This window comes from Streptopelia decaocto, assembly GCF_964273445.1.
Source record: "Streptopelia decaocto genome assembly, chromosome: 2".
In the NCBI taxonomy this organism is placed as follows: Eukaryota; Metazoa; Chordata; class Aves; order Columbiformes; family Columbidae; genus Streptopelia; species Streptopelia decaocto.
In genome coordinates, this window is record NC_138655.1 from 140,959,951 (window position 1) to 140,985,967 (window position 26,017).

General features: G+C 36.3%; 1 protein-coding gene across 1 annotated transcript in view; it reads right to left on the reverse strand.

The window, feature by feature from the left end:
• Positions 1-26,017, reverse strand: part of RUNDC3B (RUN domain containing 3B) — a 52,986-nt gene that overhangs the window by 14,128 nt on the left and 12,841 nt on the right. The window contains exons 3-8 of the mRNA XM_082043942.1: positions 23,317-23,450; positions 19,747-19,832; positions 16,060-16,149; positions 13,024-13,104; positions 11,466-11,634; positions 6,747-6,904 (exon numbers count right to left, since the gene is read on the reverse strand). Coding sequence (XP_081900068.1) covers positions 6,747-6,904; positions 11,466-11,634; positions 13,024-13,104; positions 16,060-16,149; positions 19,747-19,832; positions 23,317-23,450 — 718 coding nt within the window. The remainder of the gene's footprint in view (positions 1-6,746; positions 6,905-11,465; positions 11,635-13,023; positions 13,105-16,059; positions 16,150-19,746; positions 19,833-23,316; positions 23,451-26,017) is intronic.

The window sequence follows — 26,017 nt, forward strand, 5'->3', positions numbered from 1 at the left end:
TACTAACAGAGGAAGAAACTCCACGATGCATACAATATGCTTTCCTACTGGGAATGCACATTATTCACAGCTGCATTGTACTGAGGCCCTCAAAGGTTCAACACTTGCATTATTGTATTGAAAGGCTTTACTTCCCCCTGCTCCCAACCTTATAATTCATCATTGGATAAAAATTCTGGAATTTGGATGCACATAGTGCTAATAAGCAAGTAACTTCAAGCTTTCTTACTTGCTACTTTTATGTGATGCCTTTACCCTTAAAAGTGTAGCTATGGGAGAAAAGAGATAGGACGCCGCTATAAAAACAGATTTTAGTATGCATTAGAGACTCAGAGAAGGAGACTCATTGCCATACTAGTGCCATTAAGAATGGAAAATGGTCAGAGGAAAGTCCCTATGATTGTCTAACCCACTAAGGAGAGAAAACAAGGGGGAAAAAAAGGGGTAAAAAGCGGGAGGAAGCGGGGAGAGGGGGAATTCATTACAAAAACTAGTACCTTTCTCTTCGGAGTCAGACAGCATTTTGTTGTAAATATACCAACACATCTTGTCCTTGAAGATACCAATAACTTCAAGAGCTTTTAACATTTTGAAATTTAAGATTTATTTTAATATAAACCCTTTAAACCCTCTTTTTAAAAGTTCAGAATGAGAAATTAAAATATGAGGGTTTAAAAATCATTCCCTATCTACTGCATCCTAAGGAGTAAGTTTTTTCTTCAAGCTGATTGAAGAATCCAGAAACTTTTGGCTTCCTGCTGTGCAATAAATCCACACAATCCCCCTGGACTCTAAGAACAGTGGGTCCCCCATCATTTTGGAGGCTTGGCTGCAATTGTTTTCAATTATGTTTATTTCTTTGCTGTGCCTCACTCTGTATGCTCCATTCTGAATTGCGGGAGTCTGTCTGTCCATGTATGATGCCCAGCTGAACTTTTCCTAGGTACACTTTTAAACAAAAAAAACCCTCCCATTGTCTTCACAGGTGTCCACCTCACTGAAAACAGAACTTTCCTTCTTGCTGTCTATTCACACCTTTGTAAAATAGAACAGGCGTACAATATTGCAGCAAACTGAAAAAAAGAAAGAATTCCACAAAAATAAAATCCAAAACACTCCATAAACAACACTGTTAAAAAAATAAAAATAAAAAGGACAGACAAGTTGAGAAAATAAGGTGATGAAAACAAACCAGACTTAAGGATTTAAAACTGCTTCTGCAAACTTGAGGGAGTCAGAGGACATACAGGAAGCATTAGAAATAAAAGCGTGGCTAATGTGAATTACAGTTTGATATCAAGGATCCATGAAAGCTTTAAAAGGAAAGAAGGATTACCATTCTCAGTTTTGACATTCTAGGAAAGAAAATCACCAAGAAGATCAAACATTCAATTTTAATCTCCTAGTTCTTTTCAGTGAGAAAATAAATCAGCTACAATAAATTGGATTTGCTGTACTTATGCAGTAGAGGAATTCCATTACTACATTCAATTTCCTACACCCTCTGCAACTCTGTGACCCTCCTCGCTCTCTCAGGCAGAGTCTCTGTGGCAGCACTGACAGATCTGGAGCATTTACAACCAGAATCTTGACAAAACGAGGAAAAGCACAGGTACTATTTTCATAAGCAAGTTTTTTAAACACATGGGGCATGATCAGTCTTTGGAAAGGAATCACCTTTGCTGCAAAGAATACAGTTAATCATCCCTTAAGTACTCCATAATACACCTGGCAGGACACGATGTATTTGAAATAGAGAAGCTCCTTTTGCCTGGACCTAAATATGTCTTGATTTACTGTGGCACGCTGTTCTCAGATAACTATGGTATCTGTGTTCCGATGGTGCTGAGAACAAGCTGGTGGACTTTGCTGAAAGGCTGGATGTGTTAGTTAGCCTGAGCTCAGAGCAGAGCCAACACAGGGAAAAACAGCTGTATGGACACCCTACTCCAACAGTTGATGCTGGGCAGAGAGTGAAGCATTGACATGCTGTGTGCAGCTCTGATGGAAACACACACACAGCATTTACTGTGCTTAAGGAGTGTCACTGAAAAAAATGCTCTCTCAGGGTTGCAACTAAACTGTTGTTTCCTGTCTTTATAAAGACATTGGTGTTATTCAGATAGGAACTGCAATACTGTGATTCTGTGATACTCCTGGATCTCTCAGACACCTAAATTAAAATATTAAGAGGGAGTACAAACACTGTTTGGGCCTTGAAAAGGCTGACTGATTCTGAAGTAGCAGCCAGATGAATTAAAAACACTAGCTTTAAGATTTCATAAAACATACAAAAGAATCTAAATTATACAGAAAAGCTTAATACAATGTAAAATGTGAGTCTCCCTACAATTACAATTTTATTTCAGTCTTATTTGTGGCACAACCAAAGACAAAATTCCAAACACAGGAGAGTTTTCTTGACTTTCCTTCCCTCCACGAAACATCAGAACAAGACAGGGATATAGGAAGAAACAGCAGAGGGAGATAAAAACCAGAGCATTATAAAATATAGCAGAGTCACTGAACCTAAGAAATACATTTGCAATACAAGTGAGAAATAAAAAAAAAAAACAAAAAAATGCACCAACTGGGACAAAGGGGCTGTATCATCTTATCCCAGGCACACCAACCTGAAAAATACCTTAGGAGGAAACCCATGTTGGTAAACATTATGCAAATCACTGTTGTCATGTCAGCAGAAAAACACAGCAGAAGAAAAAAAAAATTAAAGCATGTTAACTTCAGGGGTTTTTACCTCTGTATACAATGCTTTCCTTTTCCCTTATCATTTTATTTAAAAGTGGTTTTGTTAAAGTGATTAGCTTTTATAATATGAGTCACTATGCAGGAGATGAGTCACTATCCAGGAAATTGATGGAATCTCTCTTGTGATCATACATCAATATTTAACATATATAAATATCAATTTCAGATGCAGAATCTAAACTTTAAAGGAACAAAGATCAGCAGTGTTTGCCTTAGACACAGGTAGTGTGTAATCCAAAAGAAAGGCTAAGAATCACCCTAAGGGGGATTAAAGCCTGTTGAAGCTGAGATAAATAGTTTTACTGCAAGGATGTTGTAGGCAAACAGTTCCAGATTTTGTCCAGTTATTTCTTTGCCTGAGCTAACTAGTCCTCCAAGGACGTGGTCTCCAAAATGGGGCTCATAAGAGTCCATTGGGGTATGGGAAGAAAATACATTTGGTACTATTAATAAACAAACAAACAAATTAAAAGTGTTTTTACCCATCCTTATATCATCCTCTTTAATTTCTATTTTTGTGTTTGTTTTATAATGTACATAATATATTAATACAGTAGTACATGTATATAATTAATAAATAAATATACCTATATTAGGGGGTATGCTCAGAATTTTTTTACTGATGGCGTGTGCAATTAAATATATCTCTTTTCCAAGAGATATTCAACACTTCTTTGAGAGATCTTAGAGGAGGAAGAAATGGCTGCCATTGTGAGTTTCAAATATTCCAGGACACAGTTTCTTGATGATTTGGGGCTCCTCTCCCCTCACATTTTGAACATTATGGAATTCAAACTGTTATCTTCAGTCAGGCATGCCATGGATCACAGGTTTCTCTTGGTTGTCCTTGGAAGAGATTTAAACCTATGATCTAGTCCAACTGCCTGACCACTTCAGGGCTGATCAAAAGTTAATGTGTATAATTAAGGGCATTGTCCAAGTGCCTCTTAAACACTGACAGGCTTGGGGCATCGATCACTTCTCTAGGAAGCCTGTTCCAGTGTTTGACAACCCTCTCTGTACAGAAATGTTCTCTAATATCTAGTCTGAACATTCTTATTTTCCTGATCAGCTGTGCATTAGTTTAAACATGTCCAACAGGTGACCAGGTGGTTTATTGCAGTTTCATTTTTCTAACTTGATTTGCCACCAGACACCTGTCAGCAAAGTGAGACATCCAGTCCCCAGATAGGTGGCGATATTATAAAGAAATCCTAAGTTGAGAGACAAAAAAAATATTACTCTTTTGTGAATAACTAATTTGATACATTCTCAGCTTCATTATTTTCCAGATATTGGTATTCATAAGACCTATGAAATGGCTTTTAAGTTAATTGAAGCTGTGTTGTTCATTGTAGTTTGGAGCGTATGAGGCAAAGTTAAGAATACTCAACATTGTAGAATTAAGTTTTGCATAGCAGCTGTAAAACAAAAATTATTTCCGGGCTTCTTCAGTCTCCTATCTCCATATTTATTTCACGCTTTATAGAAAACTGCCTTATTAAATGTGAATATGGAGAAGTTTCTCCATAGGTAATCTAATTTATATCCTGAAAGCCTTGTTGATCATTAGTGCTATCTGGTTTCCAAGTCAGCAACAAGAACAACCTATATTGCCAAGAAAGTCAGATCTCTATTCCCCATCCCCTGCTTTTTTAAAATTTTTTTTTTTTTTTGAGGGAGTGGTGAGGAGGGGAGGGAGACCCAGACATAAACTCAGATTCTACCCAAATCCATTGAGAATACACATAAAACATTTTGACTTGCATGCCTGTGAAATGCCATTTTGGAAACATCAACAAATACACAACAGAAGTTTGAAGTGGTAGGACTTGCTATCTTAACAACAGCCAGTGGAACAAAAAAGCATCATTAAAAATAAAATATAAAATATTTATTTAGAATAGTTTCCATTACACAGCAAATGATCCTAAATCAGATCTCAAAGTGTTTTACAAAGAGTTATGTAGTATGCCTTGGGCAGAATTACAATCCCAAACTTGCTATTACCTGCTGATAAAGAATTAAAAAAGATTACAGCATACATTCACTACTTCAAAATGGTAGAGGTGCAAAACACTAAGATTTGGAATTATGAACACCGTTCAAAACAGCTGGACCATAAAAAGCAACTGGCCAGAACTCATGCCCCATTACAGACACATTAGTGATACAACATACTCTGCTACCAGGTCACCCTTGGTGAGAATAAAAAAAATTTTTAAAAAAAGAAAAAAGGATGGAAAAACAAGCATGAAAGAATGATTAAATGATGTTAATTATGACTGCTGACCATCAGAAACCTGTTAGGAATATTTCTTCCCTTCTCTCTCCTCAACAAGAAACTATGAGTTCCTAACACACTTTAAGAAGAGTTCATCTGGCGGACATGCTGCACTCACAGCAATAACAATGCAAATTTATACCTCCACTACTAGATATTTATACCAAATAGTGTAGTCCAGGCTCCTGACTGCAGTGTGTCACAAAGAGCTGTACAAGACACACTGTCACGACAACAGAAACTGCTCCACAATTTGAGCCTTTACATAAGAAAGCCAGCAAACAATATCAAACCCCAAGGACTGAGACCTTTAGAACAGTCTAATTGCATATAGCTCAGCTAAAAAAAAAATAACAGCAGGACTGAATGTTCAAAACTTCCAAGTATCAGAATCGGTTTAAACCAGCTCACGCCCTCACATACCCCAAATGATCAGGGAGGCCAAAGAAGTATAACATGAATCGTTAGCTGTATCAGTAAGAAGAAGAAAAAAAATACTTGGAAAAACATCTTTTTTCTTCCTCAGCTCTGAAATTGGAATAAATAAAAAGCAAATGCTGCATTTCTGAGGATTTTCATAAAATCCATTTCAGGCGCTGGCAAAAAAAAAAATGATCTACCACAAGACGGAGCGGGTAAGAAAACAACTCAAAGCTTTGTTTACAAGCTAGAAGTACTTTTTACTGCATGGAAAAGACCCATCTGGGTGGTGTCTCTGTGAGACAATGGGCAGCGGGAACCAAAGTACCCCAAAGTCATCTTTAAATTCTCTCCATCCTGGATTGGTTCCAAAGGCCATAGATGACTTCCATTTTACTTCAGGGCTCAGACACATACAAACTACCCCAGATATAAGTTAAAATCATTTATCTTGTATTTGTTATGAACAGATGCATACTCTAGCAGCCTCGTGGCAATTTATCACCAGACAGCAAGTGTCCTGTCTCTCTAGGTCTTTAAACATTACCAGGGAGTGTCTCTGCAAAAAGGACAATGCCTCCCTACCCAACAGACAAGGCTGGGAGGATAAATTGTGTAAGGATCATATGACATTTGAATATTTATCACATTAGGAGTCACATATGCTATTACGAAATTAAACCTTCTCCTGTTGTTTTAGCATTTTGCCTTGCATTGAAGAAAGGGTGAATAGCAAACTGTTTCATCAGTTTGAATATTTTTAGGACTACCAGATGAACTTCTACTGTATCTGAGCCACACGTAAATAAAATAGAAACTATACAAAGAAAATAAATATTTCTTTATCCACTCCTGCCTAACATTTTAAAAATAGTGTTCAAAATAAAGCTGCTTCCAGTATTTTTAAGGGTAGAATTAAATCTAGAAGTAATAAAATATAAAGAACATTTTATAAAAACATGTTTAAAATTTAAACAAGTTTACTGTAAGCTATTTCAGAACTAAAAAAAAATAAACCTCAGAATTATTGTTTCTTACACTTCTTCAGTTTTCAGGGGAGCCATTTCTGAATATAACGCTTGTCAGGGGAAAAACAAACAAACAAACACAAAAACCAAAACCAACCAAACAAAAAACCCCCACCAAACTAAAATACATTGATTTCTTTAAGAAGTTTGACTCATCTCCACAGGACCATAAGTTCTTCATATTATATAGTTAAATAATTTAAGTAATACCGCTTTAAGAATGTTTCTCCATTATACTGACTTACAACTGGTCTTGCAGTTCCACAATGATAAATTCCAGCTGTTCCTTCTCCATTTTATGGGCTAGATCCATATCTTCAATTCTTTGTAACAGCAGTTTATTCTGTGAGACAGATTCAGATAGCTGGTTTTCTCTGAGTCGTACCAATTCCTCGAGGTAACCCTGGAAATAAAAGTGTTAGAAAGCTTTATTGAACACACTATCAAAAAACCTATTCGTTATGCATGTTCACATTTTTCTGGTTTAAGATGTATACAGTGCTACTCTGGTTTTGTTGCAGGGTTTTTTTGGATTTTGCTGTTGCTGGGTTTTTAATTTTTTTTAAACAGACAGGTAAACTGACCTCTGATTAGTATGATGTTTCCTAATAGGTACTCAGAAAATCATGACTTGTTTATATAAAATAGAATAGAATAATAGAATAGAATAATGGATGAAGCAATGAGACAGAAATACCACCAGGATGAAGCACTAATTTGTTTTTCAAAAAGAACACAGAACAGTCCCTATTACAAGAAAAAGATCAGAACTCTACAACTTAACAGATGCAGGATGTTAGATATTGCATAAGAAGGACGAAAGTACAATGTATCATCTATACAATTAATGAAAGGGATCCAGAATTATTATTAAAAAAGCCAACAATATTTAAATTTCCTTTGAAAACTGCAATACAACATCACACATTAAAATGACAAAGAAAGTTATTGAAATAAATATTCATCTACAGCAAAGCATAAGGTAGGAGAACTAGTGCAGGTCACATCTTTTAGTACCATTGGACATGTACAGCTGGAACGTACGTGTGCATTTATGTCATCATTTTTTCTGCTGATACTATACAAGATATGGGGCAGTCTTAATCACACTCCAACTACCTAGTAATTTACAAAAACCCACATTGTGAGTATTTAATAGCCGCTGTGATGGCAGGCTGGTCACAAAGTATGTTCACAAGTTACACATCTGGTTACAATACTAAGCAGCTATTTCTTTTTCTTCCTCAAGCAAAGTCACAGCTTGTCAGATACTAGTAACTTCTTATAAATTCTTAGTTAAAGATGGATAGAATAAGTCTATACAGCATAAAATTTTGCACAATCCTTGAAGCCCGTGGAAAAATTTGCAATTCTTTCATAGGCACACACATTCAGAAAAGGAAAATTAAAATGTAGTTTTCAGAGACACAGAACAGGTGTAGTCCTGTTGAGGAAGAAAAATGTTTTTACATTACCTAGTAGTGAAATGCTACTAATATAATTCACCACAAAGACTGTTAAGAGGTTGGAGGACCTCATATATAAGTGGAGGCAGAAAGAGGATTGCTCAGTCCAGGTTTGGGGAGGAGGGAAGAGGAAGAGAATCACATCAATATTTGATGGGAAGGTGTAAAGAGGATGGAGTCAGACTTCCCAGTGGTATCCAGTGGAAAGAGGCAACAGGCACAAATTTAAATACAGGAAACTATTTAAATGTAGGAAAAAACCTTTTCTTTTTATTTATTTTTTTTTTATTTGTAAATGAACACTGGGACGCATTGTACAGACAGGCTGGGGAGTCTGCATCCTTGCAATATTCACAGCCTGACTGAAAAAGGCCTTGACCAACCTGCTCTAGTCTACCTTTTTCTGAGCAGGACAACTGGACTAGACAATCTCCAGAGGTGCCATCTGACCACAACTATTCCATGATTCTTTGATGATATACAGTTCTATCCACTGGATATTTTTATATTTGATAGGAATTTATTTCAGTCTCAGTACAAGTTCCAAGGAATCTTGAGAGCTTTTCAGTATGTCTAGTTCTGCCCCATCAAATGTTACTGTTATCTTGACTGCTGAGTTACTCCTTGGAACTCTAAGTAGCACTTTGAAAGTACTAACTGATGCATTAGGAGAAACACAATTTTCCTGCCTCCCAGAAACATCAAACAAACATTTTACAAAAAGATTTTAGATACGAAGCATCAGTATTTGAGACAGAACACTATGAACAGTAAATACCTCTATCTACAATGACACAGAGATGCATCATCCCACCAGTGAAAGCATATAAAAATCCAGTATAAACAGTACAAGAAGAATTTAGGAGTTTACTACACAAAAGTGAACAGCTTATACAATTCCAAAAAAGGGAAGGGTTAACTTCAACATAAGTAACAAATGTGTAAACTATGACTCATTAATTTGGACAAGAGACAACCTGGAAAAGGCAAACTTGTATTTCCAGAGTGGCCTGGAGAGGGCAGGAAGGGACTGTTCATCATTTTTTAAAATACAAGAGCTAGGCACCATGAAATCAAGCTAGTATGAGCCAGATTCAAAAGACAGAAAAGGAGGCAGCTTTTCGCACAACAGATGGTAGATACACAGAATGCTTTGCCAAGAAAATGGTTTGGATGCTAAAAATTTACATGGGGTCAAGGGAATATTTGACAAGTATTTGGAGGAGAGATTTAGCATCACGGGTTGCTAAACAGAAAACCCTTATCAGCTTCAGGAAGTCCTTCAGCTGATATGCATTGGCCAAGAAAGTATTAGAGGAAAAACACTGCATATACATTTGCTTTGTTTTTATTCTTCCCTCCACAGCTATTCTGGGCAAGTGTCCAAGATAGGATAGTAGGATAACCGAGGATTCTTGGTCTAAACCAGCATAACATTGCTGAACCAATAAAGCAATGCTAGGATTTACCTTGCTGAAGTAATACCTGATCCTATCCCACCATTCAAACAACTCAGAAGATAAAGGTATCTGTATCTCAGCTGCAATCCGACTGCTTGTCATATCGTGACCCTGGTAAACATTCACCTGTGCTATTAATGACTGCAGTACGCATACTTAGGAGGCACAAAAGGAATTTATCTTTGTTTGCGCAAATTGAATGACAATAGAACAAAAGATGGATCTATCAGACTCACTATATCAGTTAGCAAAAAAGCATTCTTTTCAACTTGGTCTTCTTGTTCCAGTCATCAGTTTTCCAACACACAGATAATGTCAGAAAACCCCTTTGTTGAAAGAAAACACTCTCTGATTAACTGGTACCTACTGCACTATGTGCCATGACCTAGGTCCAAAAAGGGAAGGAGAGAAACACTCAGAAAAGGAGCTCTATTCCATAGTCCATCTAACCTCTTAATGGTCATTTGTTCAAGTTATAATAGAATAGATGTACCATGGTTGATGTTAATTATATAAAAATTTGGCAGGCACATCCCAAATGAAAATTAGACAATAGAAAATTTTCTGTCTGTGGGAATAAAAAGTTATTTTGCTGCTGCAATTATCAAGTAAGCATCCTAAAAGAGAACAATTAGGAAAGTGTCAACAGCTGTCAGAGTAGCTATGATTTTGAAAATTGTATTAAATGCACCAAAGTTTTCAAAGAGTTATCATAAAACCAACTTAATTCACAAAATGTGACCTGAAATAATCTAGGACAGTGTTACTTGTCCCAGGCCAAAATCACACCAACAATCATTTTTACAGTTTAAATATGTATGTAACTGAGTCAGTACCAGGACTTGAGCCACAGTATGTACAGAGTCCCACCTGACAGAATATCCATTCTAGATCCCATCTGCCCTTCTCTCCTCGCCCCATCCCCACCCAGTTTGGTAGAAGCTAGAAAGTCAGAGAGATTATCTTGTGATTCTAATGCTCTAAACTACGGGAAATATTTACACCTCCAAGCACTCTTACGTAGTTCCAGCCTTTCCCATGGCTTACTGTGTTCAGTTTCACCAAAATCAAATTCTGACATTAGGAAAAAAAGGACACTAAAAATACTAATAAAGTTCTTTAAAAACATTAACCATTTGTCTTTCTTTTTTCTTCCCTTTCATTTTTCCTGACCTTTCTTTTTCTGTGACTATTTCTTCAGTCTCTATGAACAATCCCTTCTTTCTGCCACTAGTGAATACACATTGTCTCTGTCTCTGTAGTTGTAACATGCTCTTACAAAAAAACAACCCCCACTTTGTTTTTAAAAATACTAGAAAGTTTGGATATATAATTTACTTCACCTTTAACTTACAGTATTTTGGGTGGTAGAGGGAAAACCTACCTTTGGTTTCTATAATAACATTCAATATGTCACCTAAATTATTACAATCAAATCCAAGCACACACTTTTTTTTTTCCCATTTAGCTTGAAGCAGGTCTTAAAACTATGTATTTTCTAAGACTCATCTCAGGATCACTGAGAAGATAGTTTGCTTTTCATTCCTAGACAGATTACGTTGCCAATCATTTGTGTTTACTGCAAGACTAAATGTTAGAAGTTTAACATCACTATCATTATAGAAGACTTCAACAGGCAGTCTACCTACATCAGTAAAATTCTATGACTTCTAACAAAGAGGAAAATCATGTGTACAGTTGTGTTCACTTCAAGGTTGCAACCCAACAGCTCCAGAGATACACTGCCTGTAACCCTGAGATTAGAAAAAAGAGCCAAAGCTTCTACATTGGATTGTGAAATCTTATCTCTCTATTATCATAATTAGTATTCTCTCCTCCCTCTCCCCAAACCTCTTTTCCTTCAAAATCAATGAGCAAAGATACTTAGATAGGCTGAGGATCATAAAATTTATGACCACTTACATGACGCTAAAAAATATTTAATCTATTTTTCTGTCTTTATTGAAATGGATATGTCACCAGTTGGCTGGTGATGAGCTTTGGCTCCATCACTCCCACAAAAAAACTAATCTTTTACCTTCTGTTCCAATGCAAGCCGGTACTTCTGTTCTACCCTTTTGCATTTGTTGTACCAACTGTTTTCATCCGTGATGAAAGGAGGACCAACGTTCTCTGGAGTACTGCCTTCACTGCCACTACTGCCCAGCGTTCTTAGCTCTTCTTCGTCACTGCTGATGCTGTCAGAACTGAAGGATCATATTTATTAGCCAAGTGAAAAGCTATGTTTGCTAAAATGCAAATTCCCCTTGAAATTAAAACACCACAGATATCTAAATCTCGGTAAACCAAAAAGAATCAAAATGTTGGGACAGTGTAGATCACCAAACTGTTTCAAGCTTGTATTTGTATAGCCACCTAAAGAAAGGGCAAAGTTTGCTTGTGACGTTAGTCAAGTTAGACAAGTGCATGTGGGATTCTCTCCTGGAATATAAGTGGCCAATGCATTACAATACGCTATCTAAGGAACTGGTGACTTCATCTTTACTTCATAAATTCAGGGCAAAGAGCAGTATCTGAAAAGAGATTTTGTTTCTAAAAAAGTAGAAAAATGAAAAACTGTTGTTATGTGTAGTCATGATAAATTTAAATGAGAATATATGGTTATCATTATAGTGAAGACCATGGTCCTGTTATTTCATGGACCATAAGTATCTCCCTAAGTAATACACAGATTCATTGTTAAAGTATCTCCTTAACATCCAGAATCAATGCATGCCAAAGAATTCAGGCATTGTCTCAAAGACAAGAATTTTAATTTATCCCAATACCCATTTGAAATCTTCCCTTACAACTATACTTTCCACTACATTAACAGCATTTACTAGTTCGTTAAGTAAGCGATTCCTCTGACCCCACGATTCTGCTGTGATGCAAATTCTGCTTTAACTGAACCACACAATTTGTCATTAACGTGTAAGCTAGGAAGAACTTTAAGAGAATAACTAGGATGTTTCATGTTCAGTTGTACATTTTCAAGACTACTCCTATCTCCCACCCGCTTTCCATAATTTTGGCAAACGCACCAATATCCATTAATTTCCATGCTTTTTGGAGATGTCAAGTTGCTATCTGATCTATTAGATAGTGATCCTTCTTTTTATTACTAGTTGTATGGCTGATCAGAGGAGCAAGATGTAGTTGGAAGGTCAGATTATGCACACATCTAGTCATGATTTTTTATTATGTTCTAACGGCTCATCCTGATTACTTGGCACATTTTACCATTTACCAGGGCATATATAATTTTTATTTACAAAATAACTACTTTTAAGTTTATGGCTACACAGAAAAGGTCCAAGAGAAAAGACAACTTGGTCTTTACTTCAAAGGAAGTAAAAAAAATTGTTTCCTGATGAACTGTAATTCTAATCCAAGTAAACAAAGTTAGCATGAGTCACTCTGATGAGTCATGTAATAATTCCACCAGTCTGAAAGAGCAAGGTATCTGAGTGTACAGGTTTGTATTCAGATACAGACGTTATTTTGAGTGTGAAATGAGAAGTAAAAGGCCCAATATGAAGTAAAATTTTGTCAATTAAATGAAATTTTAAAAGCACCATAAATATAAAAAGTACCTCTGGGTGAACTTCAAGTACGGTGTATAATCTATGACAGCTGGAAAGCTGCCATCCAATCCCTCACCCTTCAGACAAAAACTGATAAAACAGAGAAACAATGATAAGATTATAACAAGAAAATTAAAAGACAGTTGAATCTTACCAATGTAAAATTTGATTTTTCTCAGTTTTTTGGTAATAAGAAAGGCCTAGAGCATTTAAAACCGAAATCCAACTCAGCCGAATTAGACTGCTTAATATTAAATGGGAGTCACTAAGCATGTTATAGGATAATGAGAACCCTAAAAACAGAAATTACACATAACCAGGGAATAGAGAGGAGCAAGTGATATAAACTCTCTTTTTTAAGTATTCGCTTTTATTCTGAAAATACAGATTACAATGGAATAACAGGAAAATGAAAGTTAGCTGAATCAAGAGAAACAGAAAAAGCTACGTATGATCTTGGAATCTTCAGTATTTAAGCTCATTTAAAGTGTTTGCAGAGTCGTTATGTAACCGTCCTACTAACTTTAAGTAAACAATCAGTTCTCAAAAGTATTTCAGAGTCTTTCTCCTTTCAGATACTTTCTGGTGTTGGGCTGCAGGAAGATGAGGAACATTAAAGAAACTAACTTTCAGAAAATTTTCTTAAATTGCAATAGCTTTACAAAGCTTTCATCTATGTTCTTTTTTGGTACTGGATATAAAAGATTGTTTTTGAATCATGTTTAATTATTACTGAAGTGACAAAATTAATTATACTTCCACAAGGCTTCCTAACTCCTATTATCTCTATCATCAAAAATGAGATTCTAGGAAGACACAGCTTTTGCTAGCTTGATTGCAAAGTTCCATTTTTGCCAATGCAATTCACTTCAGTGGTATTTGGGAAGTACATCTGAAGGTGTGTTTTTTCTTTTCCTAGGAAAATAAAACAACAAAAACCAGTCCTGCAAAACCTCAGTTATTTTAAATAGATACATAATTCCATAATACTGTGAAGGGAAAAAAAAAAATTAAAAAATTAGAATCTGTTCTCACCTAGGTTCCCGCATCTCCACCCCAAAGTCTTACTCACAGTTCCACACAGATAAGCCAGTCAACATTTGTAAGAAACTGTTTGAACTGAAAAAAATTACCTCAAATATAACATACAAAGAATGGCTACAGCTTCTCAGCCGTTCAAACCACAATACTATGACTTACAGGCGGCACAATAAAAATGCTGCTCTTGTACTATGTTCCTGTTTTGCCAAGAAAATTTCTAGGCTCTTAAAAGCTGCACTGACAAAAAATAAAATGTTTCCAATGAGAAACAATCATTAATCTGAATATTGTTAACAGTATATGCTTGTAAGAAATCAGAGGACAAAGGAACAACAAGCACACTCACACAACTAATCTCTCATACCGGTAGTATGTATCACTGAGGCTTGTGCAAGACAAACTCAGTCAATTGATGATGTTTTATGGTAGCATTTACATAGAGCAGACCTACTCTTGCTATGCTGCTTATTCATGTATAGCTACAGTCCTTTCAACTACAGTACTAATACAGAAGCAGTTTCATTTTGCATAGTTAAAGCTTAAACTAATAAAATCTCGTAAGATTTTCATTTTCTCTACACAAGACTAGCTCTTTTATCATCCTGCAGCACACTTCTGTTCCCCTAGAACGTATGTTGAGGATGCAGTTAAGCCAATCTAACGGCTAAATGCTGGCAATTCTTTTACCATCCTGCGTTTTCACCCTCTTCCTCCCCACATTTGTTTCCCCTCCTTACGGTACTATTGGCAGTTATCTGACTCCGTAATGAGCTAGTTCAGCCACCAAGTCCTGACTCTACTTTTTTTCCCCTTTAGCATCCAGTTGCAGTCCCACAGGCAGCTGAACTAAATGCTCACTGCTACCAGAAAGGGAAGACATTACTCAATCTTTTTTTATTCCTTCTCTTCTCTAAGCCTTATGGTCACATCATCTATGCCACTAATAGGATGCTACCAACGAAAGAACTATCCTGTCTTCTTACTATGTTTTTTTCAGTCTTTAACAAGTTAAGCTGGCTCACAGAGGGTCCAACAAGCCCCCGAACTGGTATAAGGGTACATAAACAGCAATAAATCTCCAAAGGCCTTTCGGCAACAGTCAATCACTCAGGTCATCTGGTGAGACTATGTGCTTTTTTCCTGGCAGTTTATCTCCTAACTGGTTTGTGACAAGCATTAATGATGCCAGAGAGTAAATATTAATAGTGTACTGCCAGGAGACTGGAGAAAAGCACTATCATTGTCCCTTTTCCTGTGCTGTATTCAAAACCCTTCCCCAGGGGCTCTGTATGAGGCTAAGTGGGTCCAACCAGCCATATATTAACAGGACCTTACAACAGCCAGGCTTCATCTTTTCATAGACACTATAGTCTTTATACCTTGCTGATGTTTACATATGTATATATACATATACATGCCAAGATGGTTTTTTATATTATCTATGGTATGCTTGCACCTTCATTACCTCAAAACACTGAATTAATCATACAACAAAGCAGACAGAAGCCTAGCTAGAGATTGTAAAGGTAAATTCATGTAATCTGATGACAATTTGGAGGTTGGCTGCAGCTAATTATAATACAAATTAATATTCAATGGTCATTCGCTTTTAAAATTTAGAAGTGCTAAAGATACCTACACTTTCTACATATGTAGTTACAATGCTGTCATTGAGTACCAGGGCATAATCATGTACTTAATCACACAGTTTTCCTTACAGTTTAAAAATCACTTCAAAAGATTCAGTTGTCTGTAAGTTTAATGGGTTTGATGTATCTTCTGTAATTAAACTTGTGATTACTTTTAGGATTTTTGATATCTGAAAGAAAGACCATGTAATCATGCAGCTATATAAACTAAGGCATAACATTGTTCTGATCTAGAAGAGTCAGTTGAGATTTCTTTCTCAGACTCTCAAGGGAATCTAACAATGTTTTCCCATAATGCATCAATTTATAAATACTTTCTCTGAGCACTTTGTTAAGAAGTATGCATATAAAATACCTGAAATCAATTGCATTGAGTCCCAAGAGCATGCCAGCAAGCATATTTGCTTCTTCACCAAGAACAATTGCTCCATCCTCATAAAATCTCCTTCAATAAAAAAGAAATCAGTTCAGTTAATACCATTTTCTCTCAAATAATAACAATGTTTTCCATAGTTAACAGCAAACTGAAGAAATCCAGTTTCAATAAAAGCAATTCATGTGAACCCTGGGGACATTGATATTTCATTTCAAATCAAGCAAACCAATAGACTGCACAGCACAAAACACCACAATCCTAGACTGTATAAAATTTAGAAGCAAAAAGAAGTTACAATATTAGCCCTAAGAAACAGAAAAATGGGATGGACAAAATGCAAAGAAAATAACAAAGGTATCTTATATTTTACTGCTGAAAGGAAGAACTGGCGTCGTGCACATTAAAAAAAACCTCACTATTCCACTGTGTGAAAAAAAGTTCTCTCTCACAATTGTATTTGCAGCCTCTTTTGAAGCTCGACACTTACTCTTCATTCTTAGTGGCTGATATTTTTTTTTATATTTTCACAAAACAGCTATTTTTCAGGTAGCATACTTTTTCTTAAAATCCTGCATGCTGGGAAGATACATGCTGCATCCACTTATTCTGAGATTTTAAATTTTCATTATTTGAAGGAGGAGTGTTTTCTTAATACCATTTTTTACTGTAAAAGACCTATTGGCCAAATTTTAAAACTCCATGCCTTGATTTCAAAACACACTTCATATATGCTGGTATGTGTAGACACGTGAAGGCTGCTTGAGAACAGCGACCAATAAAGCAACTATTTTAAAATCTATATTTCCTCACCACCTCCCCATTCTCTCCCATTTGTTCTAATTTTCTCCTCTCAGCTATCACAGAAGCTACTTCTAGACAGAAATATTCCATACACAGGGCAGGCAAACAGGACCCACCATTTACACACATGGCCTTGTAAAAAAGGCATTTGGTCTGTTCAGCAAAGTAGCACACAACATTAATTTCTGTGTTAAAGTAGTCCTGGCAGCAGCAGAGGCAGAAAGGTCACCAGAATTCACCTGCAAAACCTAAGCGTTACATGTGGAAACGGGGAAACCAAGAGGTGTTCAGTACCAAAGGCAAGGTTGCAAGGTCATTTACCAGAAACCAAGATGCACAGTCCACCGACACCTTCTAGCAATGTATGATGCAAAAAGGTGCCAGGTTATTTAATGCAACCCACCTTTCAGGCAAACACCAGCAATGCTGCCCTACCAAAAGTTACACCTGTTTTAAGAATTACATGAAAGCACTGGGACAGCTCAGTGAGAGCTCAAGTTGGCTGCATGGCAAACATCCAGAAAACACACATTTTGGGGCACATCTCCAAAGACTGAATTGTGCTATCATGCGCACTGTCAGAAGTTCCACTTTTGCATTTTCATAACAGACATCAATTAGCTGTAAGGAAATGCTTTGTCCAAGGCCTTGCATGTTCTCAGTAGAGGCAAGAAATCTGGAAGACTTCCTCTGTGAAGACAGAGATTATAGTCCTGACACTGAGGCTATGATGTACAGATTCCCCTGTCTATACTCTGATTCAGGAAGGGCACCAGGAGGCCAAACTGGCCACTGCTTGAGACAGAATACTGAGCTGGATGGACTTTACAGTCTGATTGAGTACAGTTACTCTTACTTGTGAACTGACAGCAATGCTCCCAGCACAACCTGATTACAAGGCATTTCACTGGAATTTGTAAAGCACTGCCAGGTACCCATCTGTACTGTGTTCAGTTTATCTTGTAAAAATCAGGCCTAGGAAGTAATCAGACAAATAAGATAGGGCATACTTAAAACAGTGAGATGAAGATGTTAGCCAGACAGTACCATATTTCTCAAATCAGCTACAGTAATCCAGCCAAAACAACAGTTCCTTGGAAAACTCACAGATCTTCTTTCAGTGCTGTACTGTTGAGATCTCACAACAGAACTGACTACTTTCACTTAAGAGTCTGTGCTGACCAATTTGTTAGAAAAATAGTTGTGTGCCAATGCTTAACCAAAGCCCTTTCCAAGCTTAATATGCAGATCCAGCACTAATAATGTGCTGCTTCCTTAGAGGACTTGCCCTTAGATCAGGCACCTAAACACAACAGCAAAGGTTAAAAAAGCTAGCAGTGTGATAAATGAATCTCATATTCTACATACACACATGTGTAACATATGATATTTATAATGTATGTAAATAATTAAATATACATATAGCTCAATACATAATATAAAATGCTAAATAAATGGTGCAAAACATCACCAAAAAAATCAGGCCACTTATATAGGCATCCAAAAATGGGAAAAGAGAACATACACATAATTGCTAGTTGATTTGAAATCTGCACTACCAAGATCTGAGACTGTAACTTTTATTTCCATTAAATGTATTTAAAATATTACTTCAAAATAAATTTTGCACTTAGTAGGTTTGGAATGCAAGAGAGGTTGCTTCCAAAATTTATACCACTGAAAGAACATTCAAATATATTAAACATAAACATGTTCAAAAAATTAATTTGAAAATCCTAATAAAATACTACTACCATTATCCACTAGGCAAACAAACACTACCAAACAGGGACAAAGAAAGTACTATTTCACTACATAGTTTGTGGCCCTCCTTTTTCCTCCTCATCTCCTCCTCAAAACCCCAAGTGACTTTTAAGTTTGAGGTAACATGAATAAATCTTTCCCAGAAATCTTTGTATTTGAACTTCATCTCTACTGTAAATGCAAGCAAATCTGGGTAAAATAAAGACAACAGGTCTGGAAAGTTCAATAAAATGGGAGGTTTACATAGTTGTGTTTCAAAGTCACCTTAATATGGGCAAAATATGTGGAGATCTGTGGAAAAGTAGTATTACAAACAGAAATAATATTCTAAATGAACAGAAGTCCTTACAGAGAAAATTCTTATTGTTTAAACAGTCCATTCAGTACGTCTAAAACTTTTAGAGTTCAAGATAAGGTACCACAACGTTACAGTCTCACTCATATTTAGATGACTTCAGAAATCTACAAGACACACTTGTTACAGGATAGAGCATTAAATAATAATCACATTATCTAGCACCAGTCCAAAAATGCCAGAGTATTTTCTATTACGAAGCATATTTTTGTCCATAAGAGCTTTTACCATTGGAAGGTACAACAAAAATCTGTTACACATTTTTCATATTACATCAAGAATCCAAGCTATGCCTGATCACTAACTCTGTTCTACATTTCTCAAAAGGTTCCTACAATTCTCTTCCTTTCATCAAGAAAAGTTTCTATAAAAATTATTTTTTACTGAGTCTCTAGGGATTTCTGTCAACCATTCCTAGTTTCGAAAGGAACATTACATCTTTTATCCTTATCAAGCTACAATTTCAGAATTAGTTCCTTCTTTAGAGAGCTTTTCTTCTCTTTTGACCTTTAAAGAATTCCAGACCTATTTCCACAATTTGAAAATCCCTTTGTGATGTTCAATTTTGTGGTTTTACCTGTGTTAAAATCCAGTCAATTGATACCGCCTCCAGATGTCTTTTACTAGGTTACAGCTCTTTTACAAGTGACTTTCCTATACAAATCAATTGGAACATTCATTTCCAAATGCAAGTCTCTCATTTAAGCAACATTTGCTAAAATACAGCAAAAATAAGTCTTAGAGACCTGGTTGTTTTGAAGTCTCTCAGAGCTGTGGAAATATATTCAGACAAATGTTTTTCCATAAGTGCTACTCTGATCCAGGCTCGACCCTGCAAGAAGAAATAGATACCAAATATTTTAGTATTACAGAGCAAAACAATTTTTCATCTGGCAACAAATACAGTTGATTTACCTGAGTGAAATGAACTGATTAACAAAATTATCACTAAACGGAAATTTTTGCTGAGATATACTTATAGTAACAAGGAAAATAGAAAATACATTCTTACAAATAAACTTTATTGTGAAATAAAATTCTCCAAAATTTCAAAGGAAAACCCTAAAATGTCATTCAAACAGCTCTATAAACAACAGCAATAGCTTCAAAAATAACTTTTAGTATGTTGAACTGTTTACAGGTCTAGTGCACAGGACTGTAATTTACAAGAAAGAGACATTTTAAATGGCTGCCATAGTTATGATTGTCAGCTTGAGAACACCAGGAACATTTCTTGTAACCCATATAAACTTACAATTAGTTATATAACTAGTAAGATGTCTTTCTGCTTAATGTATTTGGTCCTTATTGACATCTAGCTGAATATCACTACAGACATTCTACCAAAACCACCTGTAGTATATTAGAGTCCTACTTTTAATTTATATAGACCTAGAACAAACTAAATTTATAAGATAGGCAGATGGTAAATAACAAGAAAATTCACTTTCATAAATGCCAACCACATAGAAAATACTTTAACCAAGAGCGCGCTAAAATTAAAAGGCTGTTCATCTGGATAGATGCCTTTATGTTGCAGTTATTTAGAGCACAAGTGAAACAGTCAAACCCTGACAATGCTGCTTAGCTGACAACTAAAGCCCATGCAGCTCCAGTGAAAGCAGGACTAACTACCACTGGTGAGCCCTTACTAAGAGCTTCCAGGCTGAAGCAGATACCCTTTTGGGCCACCAGTAAAACTGATGCATCCAGCTGGGTAAACACACAGTGCAGTGGGTGAGCAATTGGCTGACAGGCCAGGCTCAAAGGGTTCTAGTCAATGGGGTTATGCTGGGCTGGCGACCAGTCACTAGCGGGGTTCCGCAGGGATTTATCTTAGGGCCAGCACTCTTCAATGTCTTTATAAATCACTTAGACTCAGGACATGAGGGAATACTCAGTAAGATCGCTGATGACACAAAAGTGGGAGGAGCCGTTGACACCCTCAAGGGCAGAGAGGCCCTGCAGAGGGATCTGGACAGGTTGGAGAACTGGGCAATCACCAACCGCATGAAGTTCAACAAAGGCACGTGCCGGATTTTGCACCTGGGACACAGTAACCCTGGTTGTACATACAGACTGGGGGACAAGATGCTCGAGACATCATTCAACATCAAGTTGAACATGAGCCAGCAGTGTGCCCTGGCAGCCAAGAGGGCCAACCGTGTCCTGGGTGCATCCAGCACAGCATCACCAGCCAGGTGAGGGAGGTGATTGTCCCACTCTGCTCTGCACTGGTGTGGTCTCACCTGGAGCACTGTGTGCAGTTCTGGGTGCCACAGGATAAAAAAGATATTAAACTACTAGAAAGTGTCCAGAAGAGGGCTACAAAGTTGGTGAAGGGCTTGGAGGCGAAGCCATATAAGGAGTGGCTAAAGCCGCTGGGTTTGTTAAGCCTGGAGAAGAGGAGACCGAGAGGAGACATCATCGTGGTCTTCAGCTTCCTTACAAGGGGAGGAGGAAGGGTAGGTGCCAAACTCTTCTCTGTGGTGACCAATGACAGAACACAAGGGAATGGCAAGAAGATGTGCCAGGGGAGGTTTAGGTTGGACATGAGGAAAAGGTTCTTCATCCAGAGGGTGGTGGAGCACTGGAATAGGCTCCCCAGGGAGGTGTCACAGCCCCAAGCCTGACAGTGTTCAAGAGACTGGACAACACCCTCAGTCACATGGAGTTCTTCACAGAGTAAAAGAAAATTTTAACTTTTTTCTAAGAGTATTTCATAAAATAGCTTTTCATCTTATTAACAACTAAATTTAAATATTCATGTCTATTAAAATATTGAAATTCAGAAATACCTTTAAAATAAATCTTGAATATAAGCACAACCATCAGATTCTAGAACATGAGTCTCTCCAGAAAGTAGTAGGAAATACCAAATTATCTGAATTTCTAGATCTCAACATAAGCAAGAAGAAAAGCTGCATGACTTAAATTATCAGTCTATTACTCCAGTACATTGAGTGCTAGGAAGAGCATGTGATATTCTGGATAGGAAGACCAATCAATAGCTGTTTTGTCATAGAATCTCAAGTGTTTCAAAGCTTTCAAGCAAATTACATATATGTTTACTATGAAAAATCTAAAACTGAGTCCGTACACATGAAGAAAGTAGCAACAGTAGCTGTTCTGCAATACTATGCAATACTATGGATCATCTGAAAGGCTGCTAAAAGATCTACTGCTGCTTGATCTAAGCATCATCCTTTATTGAAGAAAACTAGTTGTGTAAATACCTGTCATTTAAATTGTACTAACCACAGTCATGCCCCTGAAAAATAAAGTTCCAAAGTTTTTGTATATAACAAACTAAATATTTCCACCTCACCAAAGATACCAACTGTGAATAATCCTGAGTATAATAAAAAACTGGGACTACAAGATGTTTAAAATAGTCGTGTAACATAGTTTGGATACTTGTTCAAACAACTGCGCATTAATTTGCGCATCTTCTTATACTACTTATACTTTCAAGTCAGAAGGTTCTTAGTCATCAATCATGGCTGCTTTACACAGAAATGCGAGCTACTGAAAAGCATTCCAATCTGGTAAAAAGAACTTGTAACCTCTTTCCAATAGCTGTTTTTTTTTGTTGGTTTGTTTTTTTAAGATGTTGGTCTACACTGTCTCACTATTGAGATTTAATGATAGGTCAGTTTAAAGCTTATTTTTATTCAGATGATATACATATAAACATAGTGAATTGTTACTTCCTTAATGTTTCTATTGTACCTACAATCAGAAACTGTGATGTCATTTCTATATTGATCCCTTTAAATTATGGATGTTTATTAACAAATAAATCTTTTAATGCTTCCTGTGCAATCACACCAAACTCAAGAGTTGATCACACTTTTTGTATTACTGCATAAATTATTTGCAAAATAAAATGATACTCAGGAAAAAAACCCTCACATTACTACAATTTTAGAATAATATTTGTTAGGCATACCCTCATGAACTTAATCTCCCTCAATATACTGCATTTTCAAAAAAATTATGCAAGTTTGAAAATGTGAAGGCAATCACTTTATTATATTAATAAAATGTACTCACTGAACAGAGAATTAGAGATTTATTCTACTGAATGAACATAAATTTGAAAGGAAACACATTCAGATTTAAAAGTGGGGTTTATAAAAGTAAATATTTACTAGGTACATATAAAAATAATTATTTCAAACAATGAAAAATTTTACAGGGCAAGCTTAGTAATATGTTTTTATTCTGGATACAGAAATGTCAGCTATATTTTACACAGAAAAATGTAATTTAAAAAAAAAAAAAAAAGTAAGTTTGACCTTTCTCTTCCCTACCTTAGCTCTAGAAGAACCGACATTCTCCATGTTCTCAATACTGCAGATGCAATTGTGAGATACTTTTCGACAAGCTACTCGAATGTAGTCCCAGAAACTACGAGGACTTTCATAGCCGAACCAGGTGATCTGACCTTAAATCAAAATACAAGATATGTAAAGATTTATTAACCTCCCTCTCTGCTTATCTGTGATAAACATAAATACATTCCCTATAGGTTGCTTGCACTGGCAAGATTTTTTACTACCAAGTCCATAAAAATCCTTCTGAAAACTGGCTTACAGGTGTATAAAAACTTGCATTATCCAGGTCACTCTGATTTGAAACTGATGCACAAAGAGAAGTTTGGGGCTTTTGTGTATATTTGTGTATTTTGTTGGGTTTTTGTGTTTCCCTTTTTAGTATTCTATATACTCAAGAGTTCTTCACAGGATTCTTAAATCATAGTAGAGCAAACATTGTTGTGACATAAAATACAATCCAATAAATACTTCTGTTATTTATTTTCAGGTAGTACTGTATGTTTCACTAATACAGTCAACTAAAGAGTTTTGTTCTTTAAAAAAAAAACCCTGTTATATATATATAAAGACCACTGCTTGTTGTGGTAGTGTTATCTTTATTTTAGGAGCAGGTTGGAATTCTTCAAAATGTGCTTTAAGTGAAGGAGAAATTGATACATGATGAAAAAGTTTTGCAGTCACAATTTATTTTCAGTACACCCAGAACATTCCTCTGGGAGGTGACCAAATGAATTGAGCAAATCAATATCTCTTCTGGAGCTTTAACCAAAATCCTTCATATTTTTTTCCCCCACTTGCAATGTATTACAGTTAGAAAACGAAAGAATTACATACTACTTGCAACCACTTCACACAAAATAAATTTCATCACAGACCCAACAGTTCAGACAGAATAGCATACAACTGCAAAAAGGTATGTAAAAAGTAAGATGAACATTGCCCTCTGGTGACCACCATTATTACGTACCTGCAAATCCTTTTCTCCACATAAAATGAGATCTTATTTTTAAGCTAACTTTAATTTATTTCAAGCTTTGAGTTGTACTTCTGAAGCTTTACAAATTTATCAGAAAGACTTCTAAGTCTTTTGCTGTTAGAAAGCTCAGATTTCAAGGAAGAATATATTAGACTTTACTGCAAATAATACATACTGAAAACAAAAATGCCAAAATAGGACGACAAGGATATTTTTATCTAACATGACTTATCTTAGCTCCAAGCATAGCCAGAGCAGTGTCAAAGATCTGCCCCCTAAGATCTTAGAGAAATTCAAGTGGTAGTTGTTTTTTTCCCTAGAGGGTGCATGTAACTTGACTTTATGGTCCTTCTGCTTGCTTTGCCGCATGGATTTATTTATTAAATTCAAAGTTTGATAAGACTTATAAGAAAAAAAAAAAAAAAAAAAAAGGAAGAATTAATATATACCACTCAATATGCCAAAGGAAAAACAAAATCTCAAGGTGCTTCAGTTACTATAGATTCAGGTCTTCTCACCTCTGTGGACTAAAATAAAAGAATTTCCATGAGGTAAGCACTCTTACAAACTGTTTTTGTTGAAATGTCAAGTGTAGCAGACAGCAACAAGAATTCAATGGCACTTAACAACATGAAAAGCTACAGATGTTTTTTATATTCTTTACCATATCAGAAATATTTCTGCCCTGGGGATTTTGCTTGCAAAACTGAGTGCAACTTAAGCGTGAAGACAACTTTGTGTCAGCAATGCCAGTGGTAACTAACAAAGGCAAGCATATCATACAATAACTTTTGTGGCCTTTTCAAACTGTCTTAAGGACAGAATATATTCCATAAAAAAATGGACAGCTTCCTTACAAAGCAAGCTGGCCATAATTACAACATACTGACATAACAGTGGGCTCTCATCTTGCAGCCATCTCTGTGAAAGGGTATGATGGGTTTCAGACTTTAGTAGGAATTGTCTTCACTTGAAACTCACAGCTGGATCAGGACCTTTTGTGAACCAACAACTTCTAGATTTCATTATTCTCTCCCTACAACTTTAAACATTGCCCACATTCTATAATATAATGGCATTTGAAGAAAAACTTCTTTAATCATTCTATTCACAGAAAAATATTGGGAAGGACTGTCCAGGAATAGTGAGAATGTATTTTAAGAACCAGTAAATAAGATATTAAGCTGTATAATCTCCAAAATTTTCAAAGCTTTCAGCATTTAAAAGTCTATTTGGCCCTCAATTCATTCAATGTACACAACCATGAGAAGACTCAAGAATGAGGAATGAAATAGCTCCCACTACTCAGTGCTTATCAGGCTGCGCCTAGGGTACTGTGTCCAGTTCTGGTCCTCACAATTCAAGAACACCGACAGATTGGAGAGGGTCTAAAGGAAGGTCACAAAGATGTTCAAAGGGCTGAAGAACCTGTCCCACAAGGAAGGACTGAAGGTGTTAGGTCTCTTCTCCCTAGGGAAGAGAAGGCTCAGAGGGGAACTCATCACAGTATTCCAGTACTTAAAGGGCGGCTACAAAGAGGATGGAGACTCACTCTTTACAAGAAGCCATAAGGAGAAGACAATGGGCAGCAGGTATGAGATGCACTTGGAAGGCTTTCATCTGAACATAAGATTTTTTTTTTTATTTTTTTTTTTTGTTACAGGAAGAACAATAATTCACTGGAACAATCTCCCCAGGGAT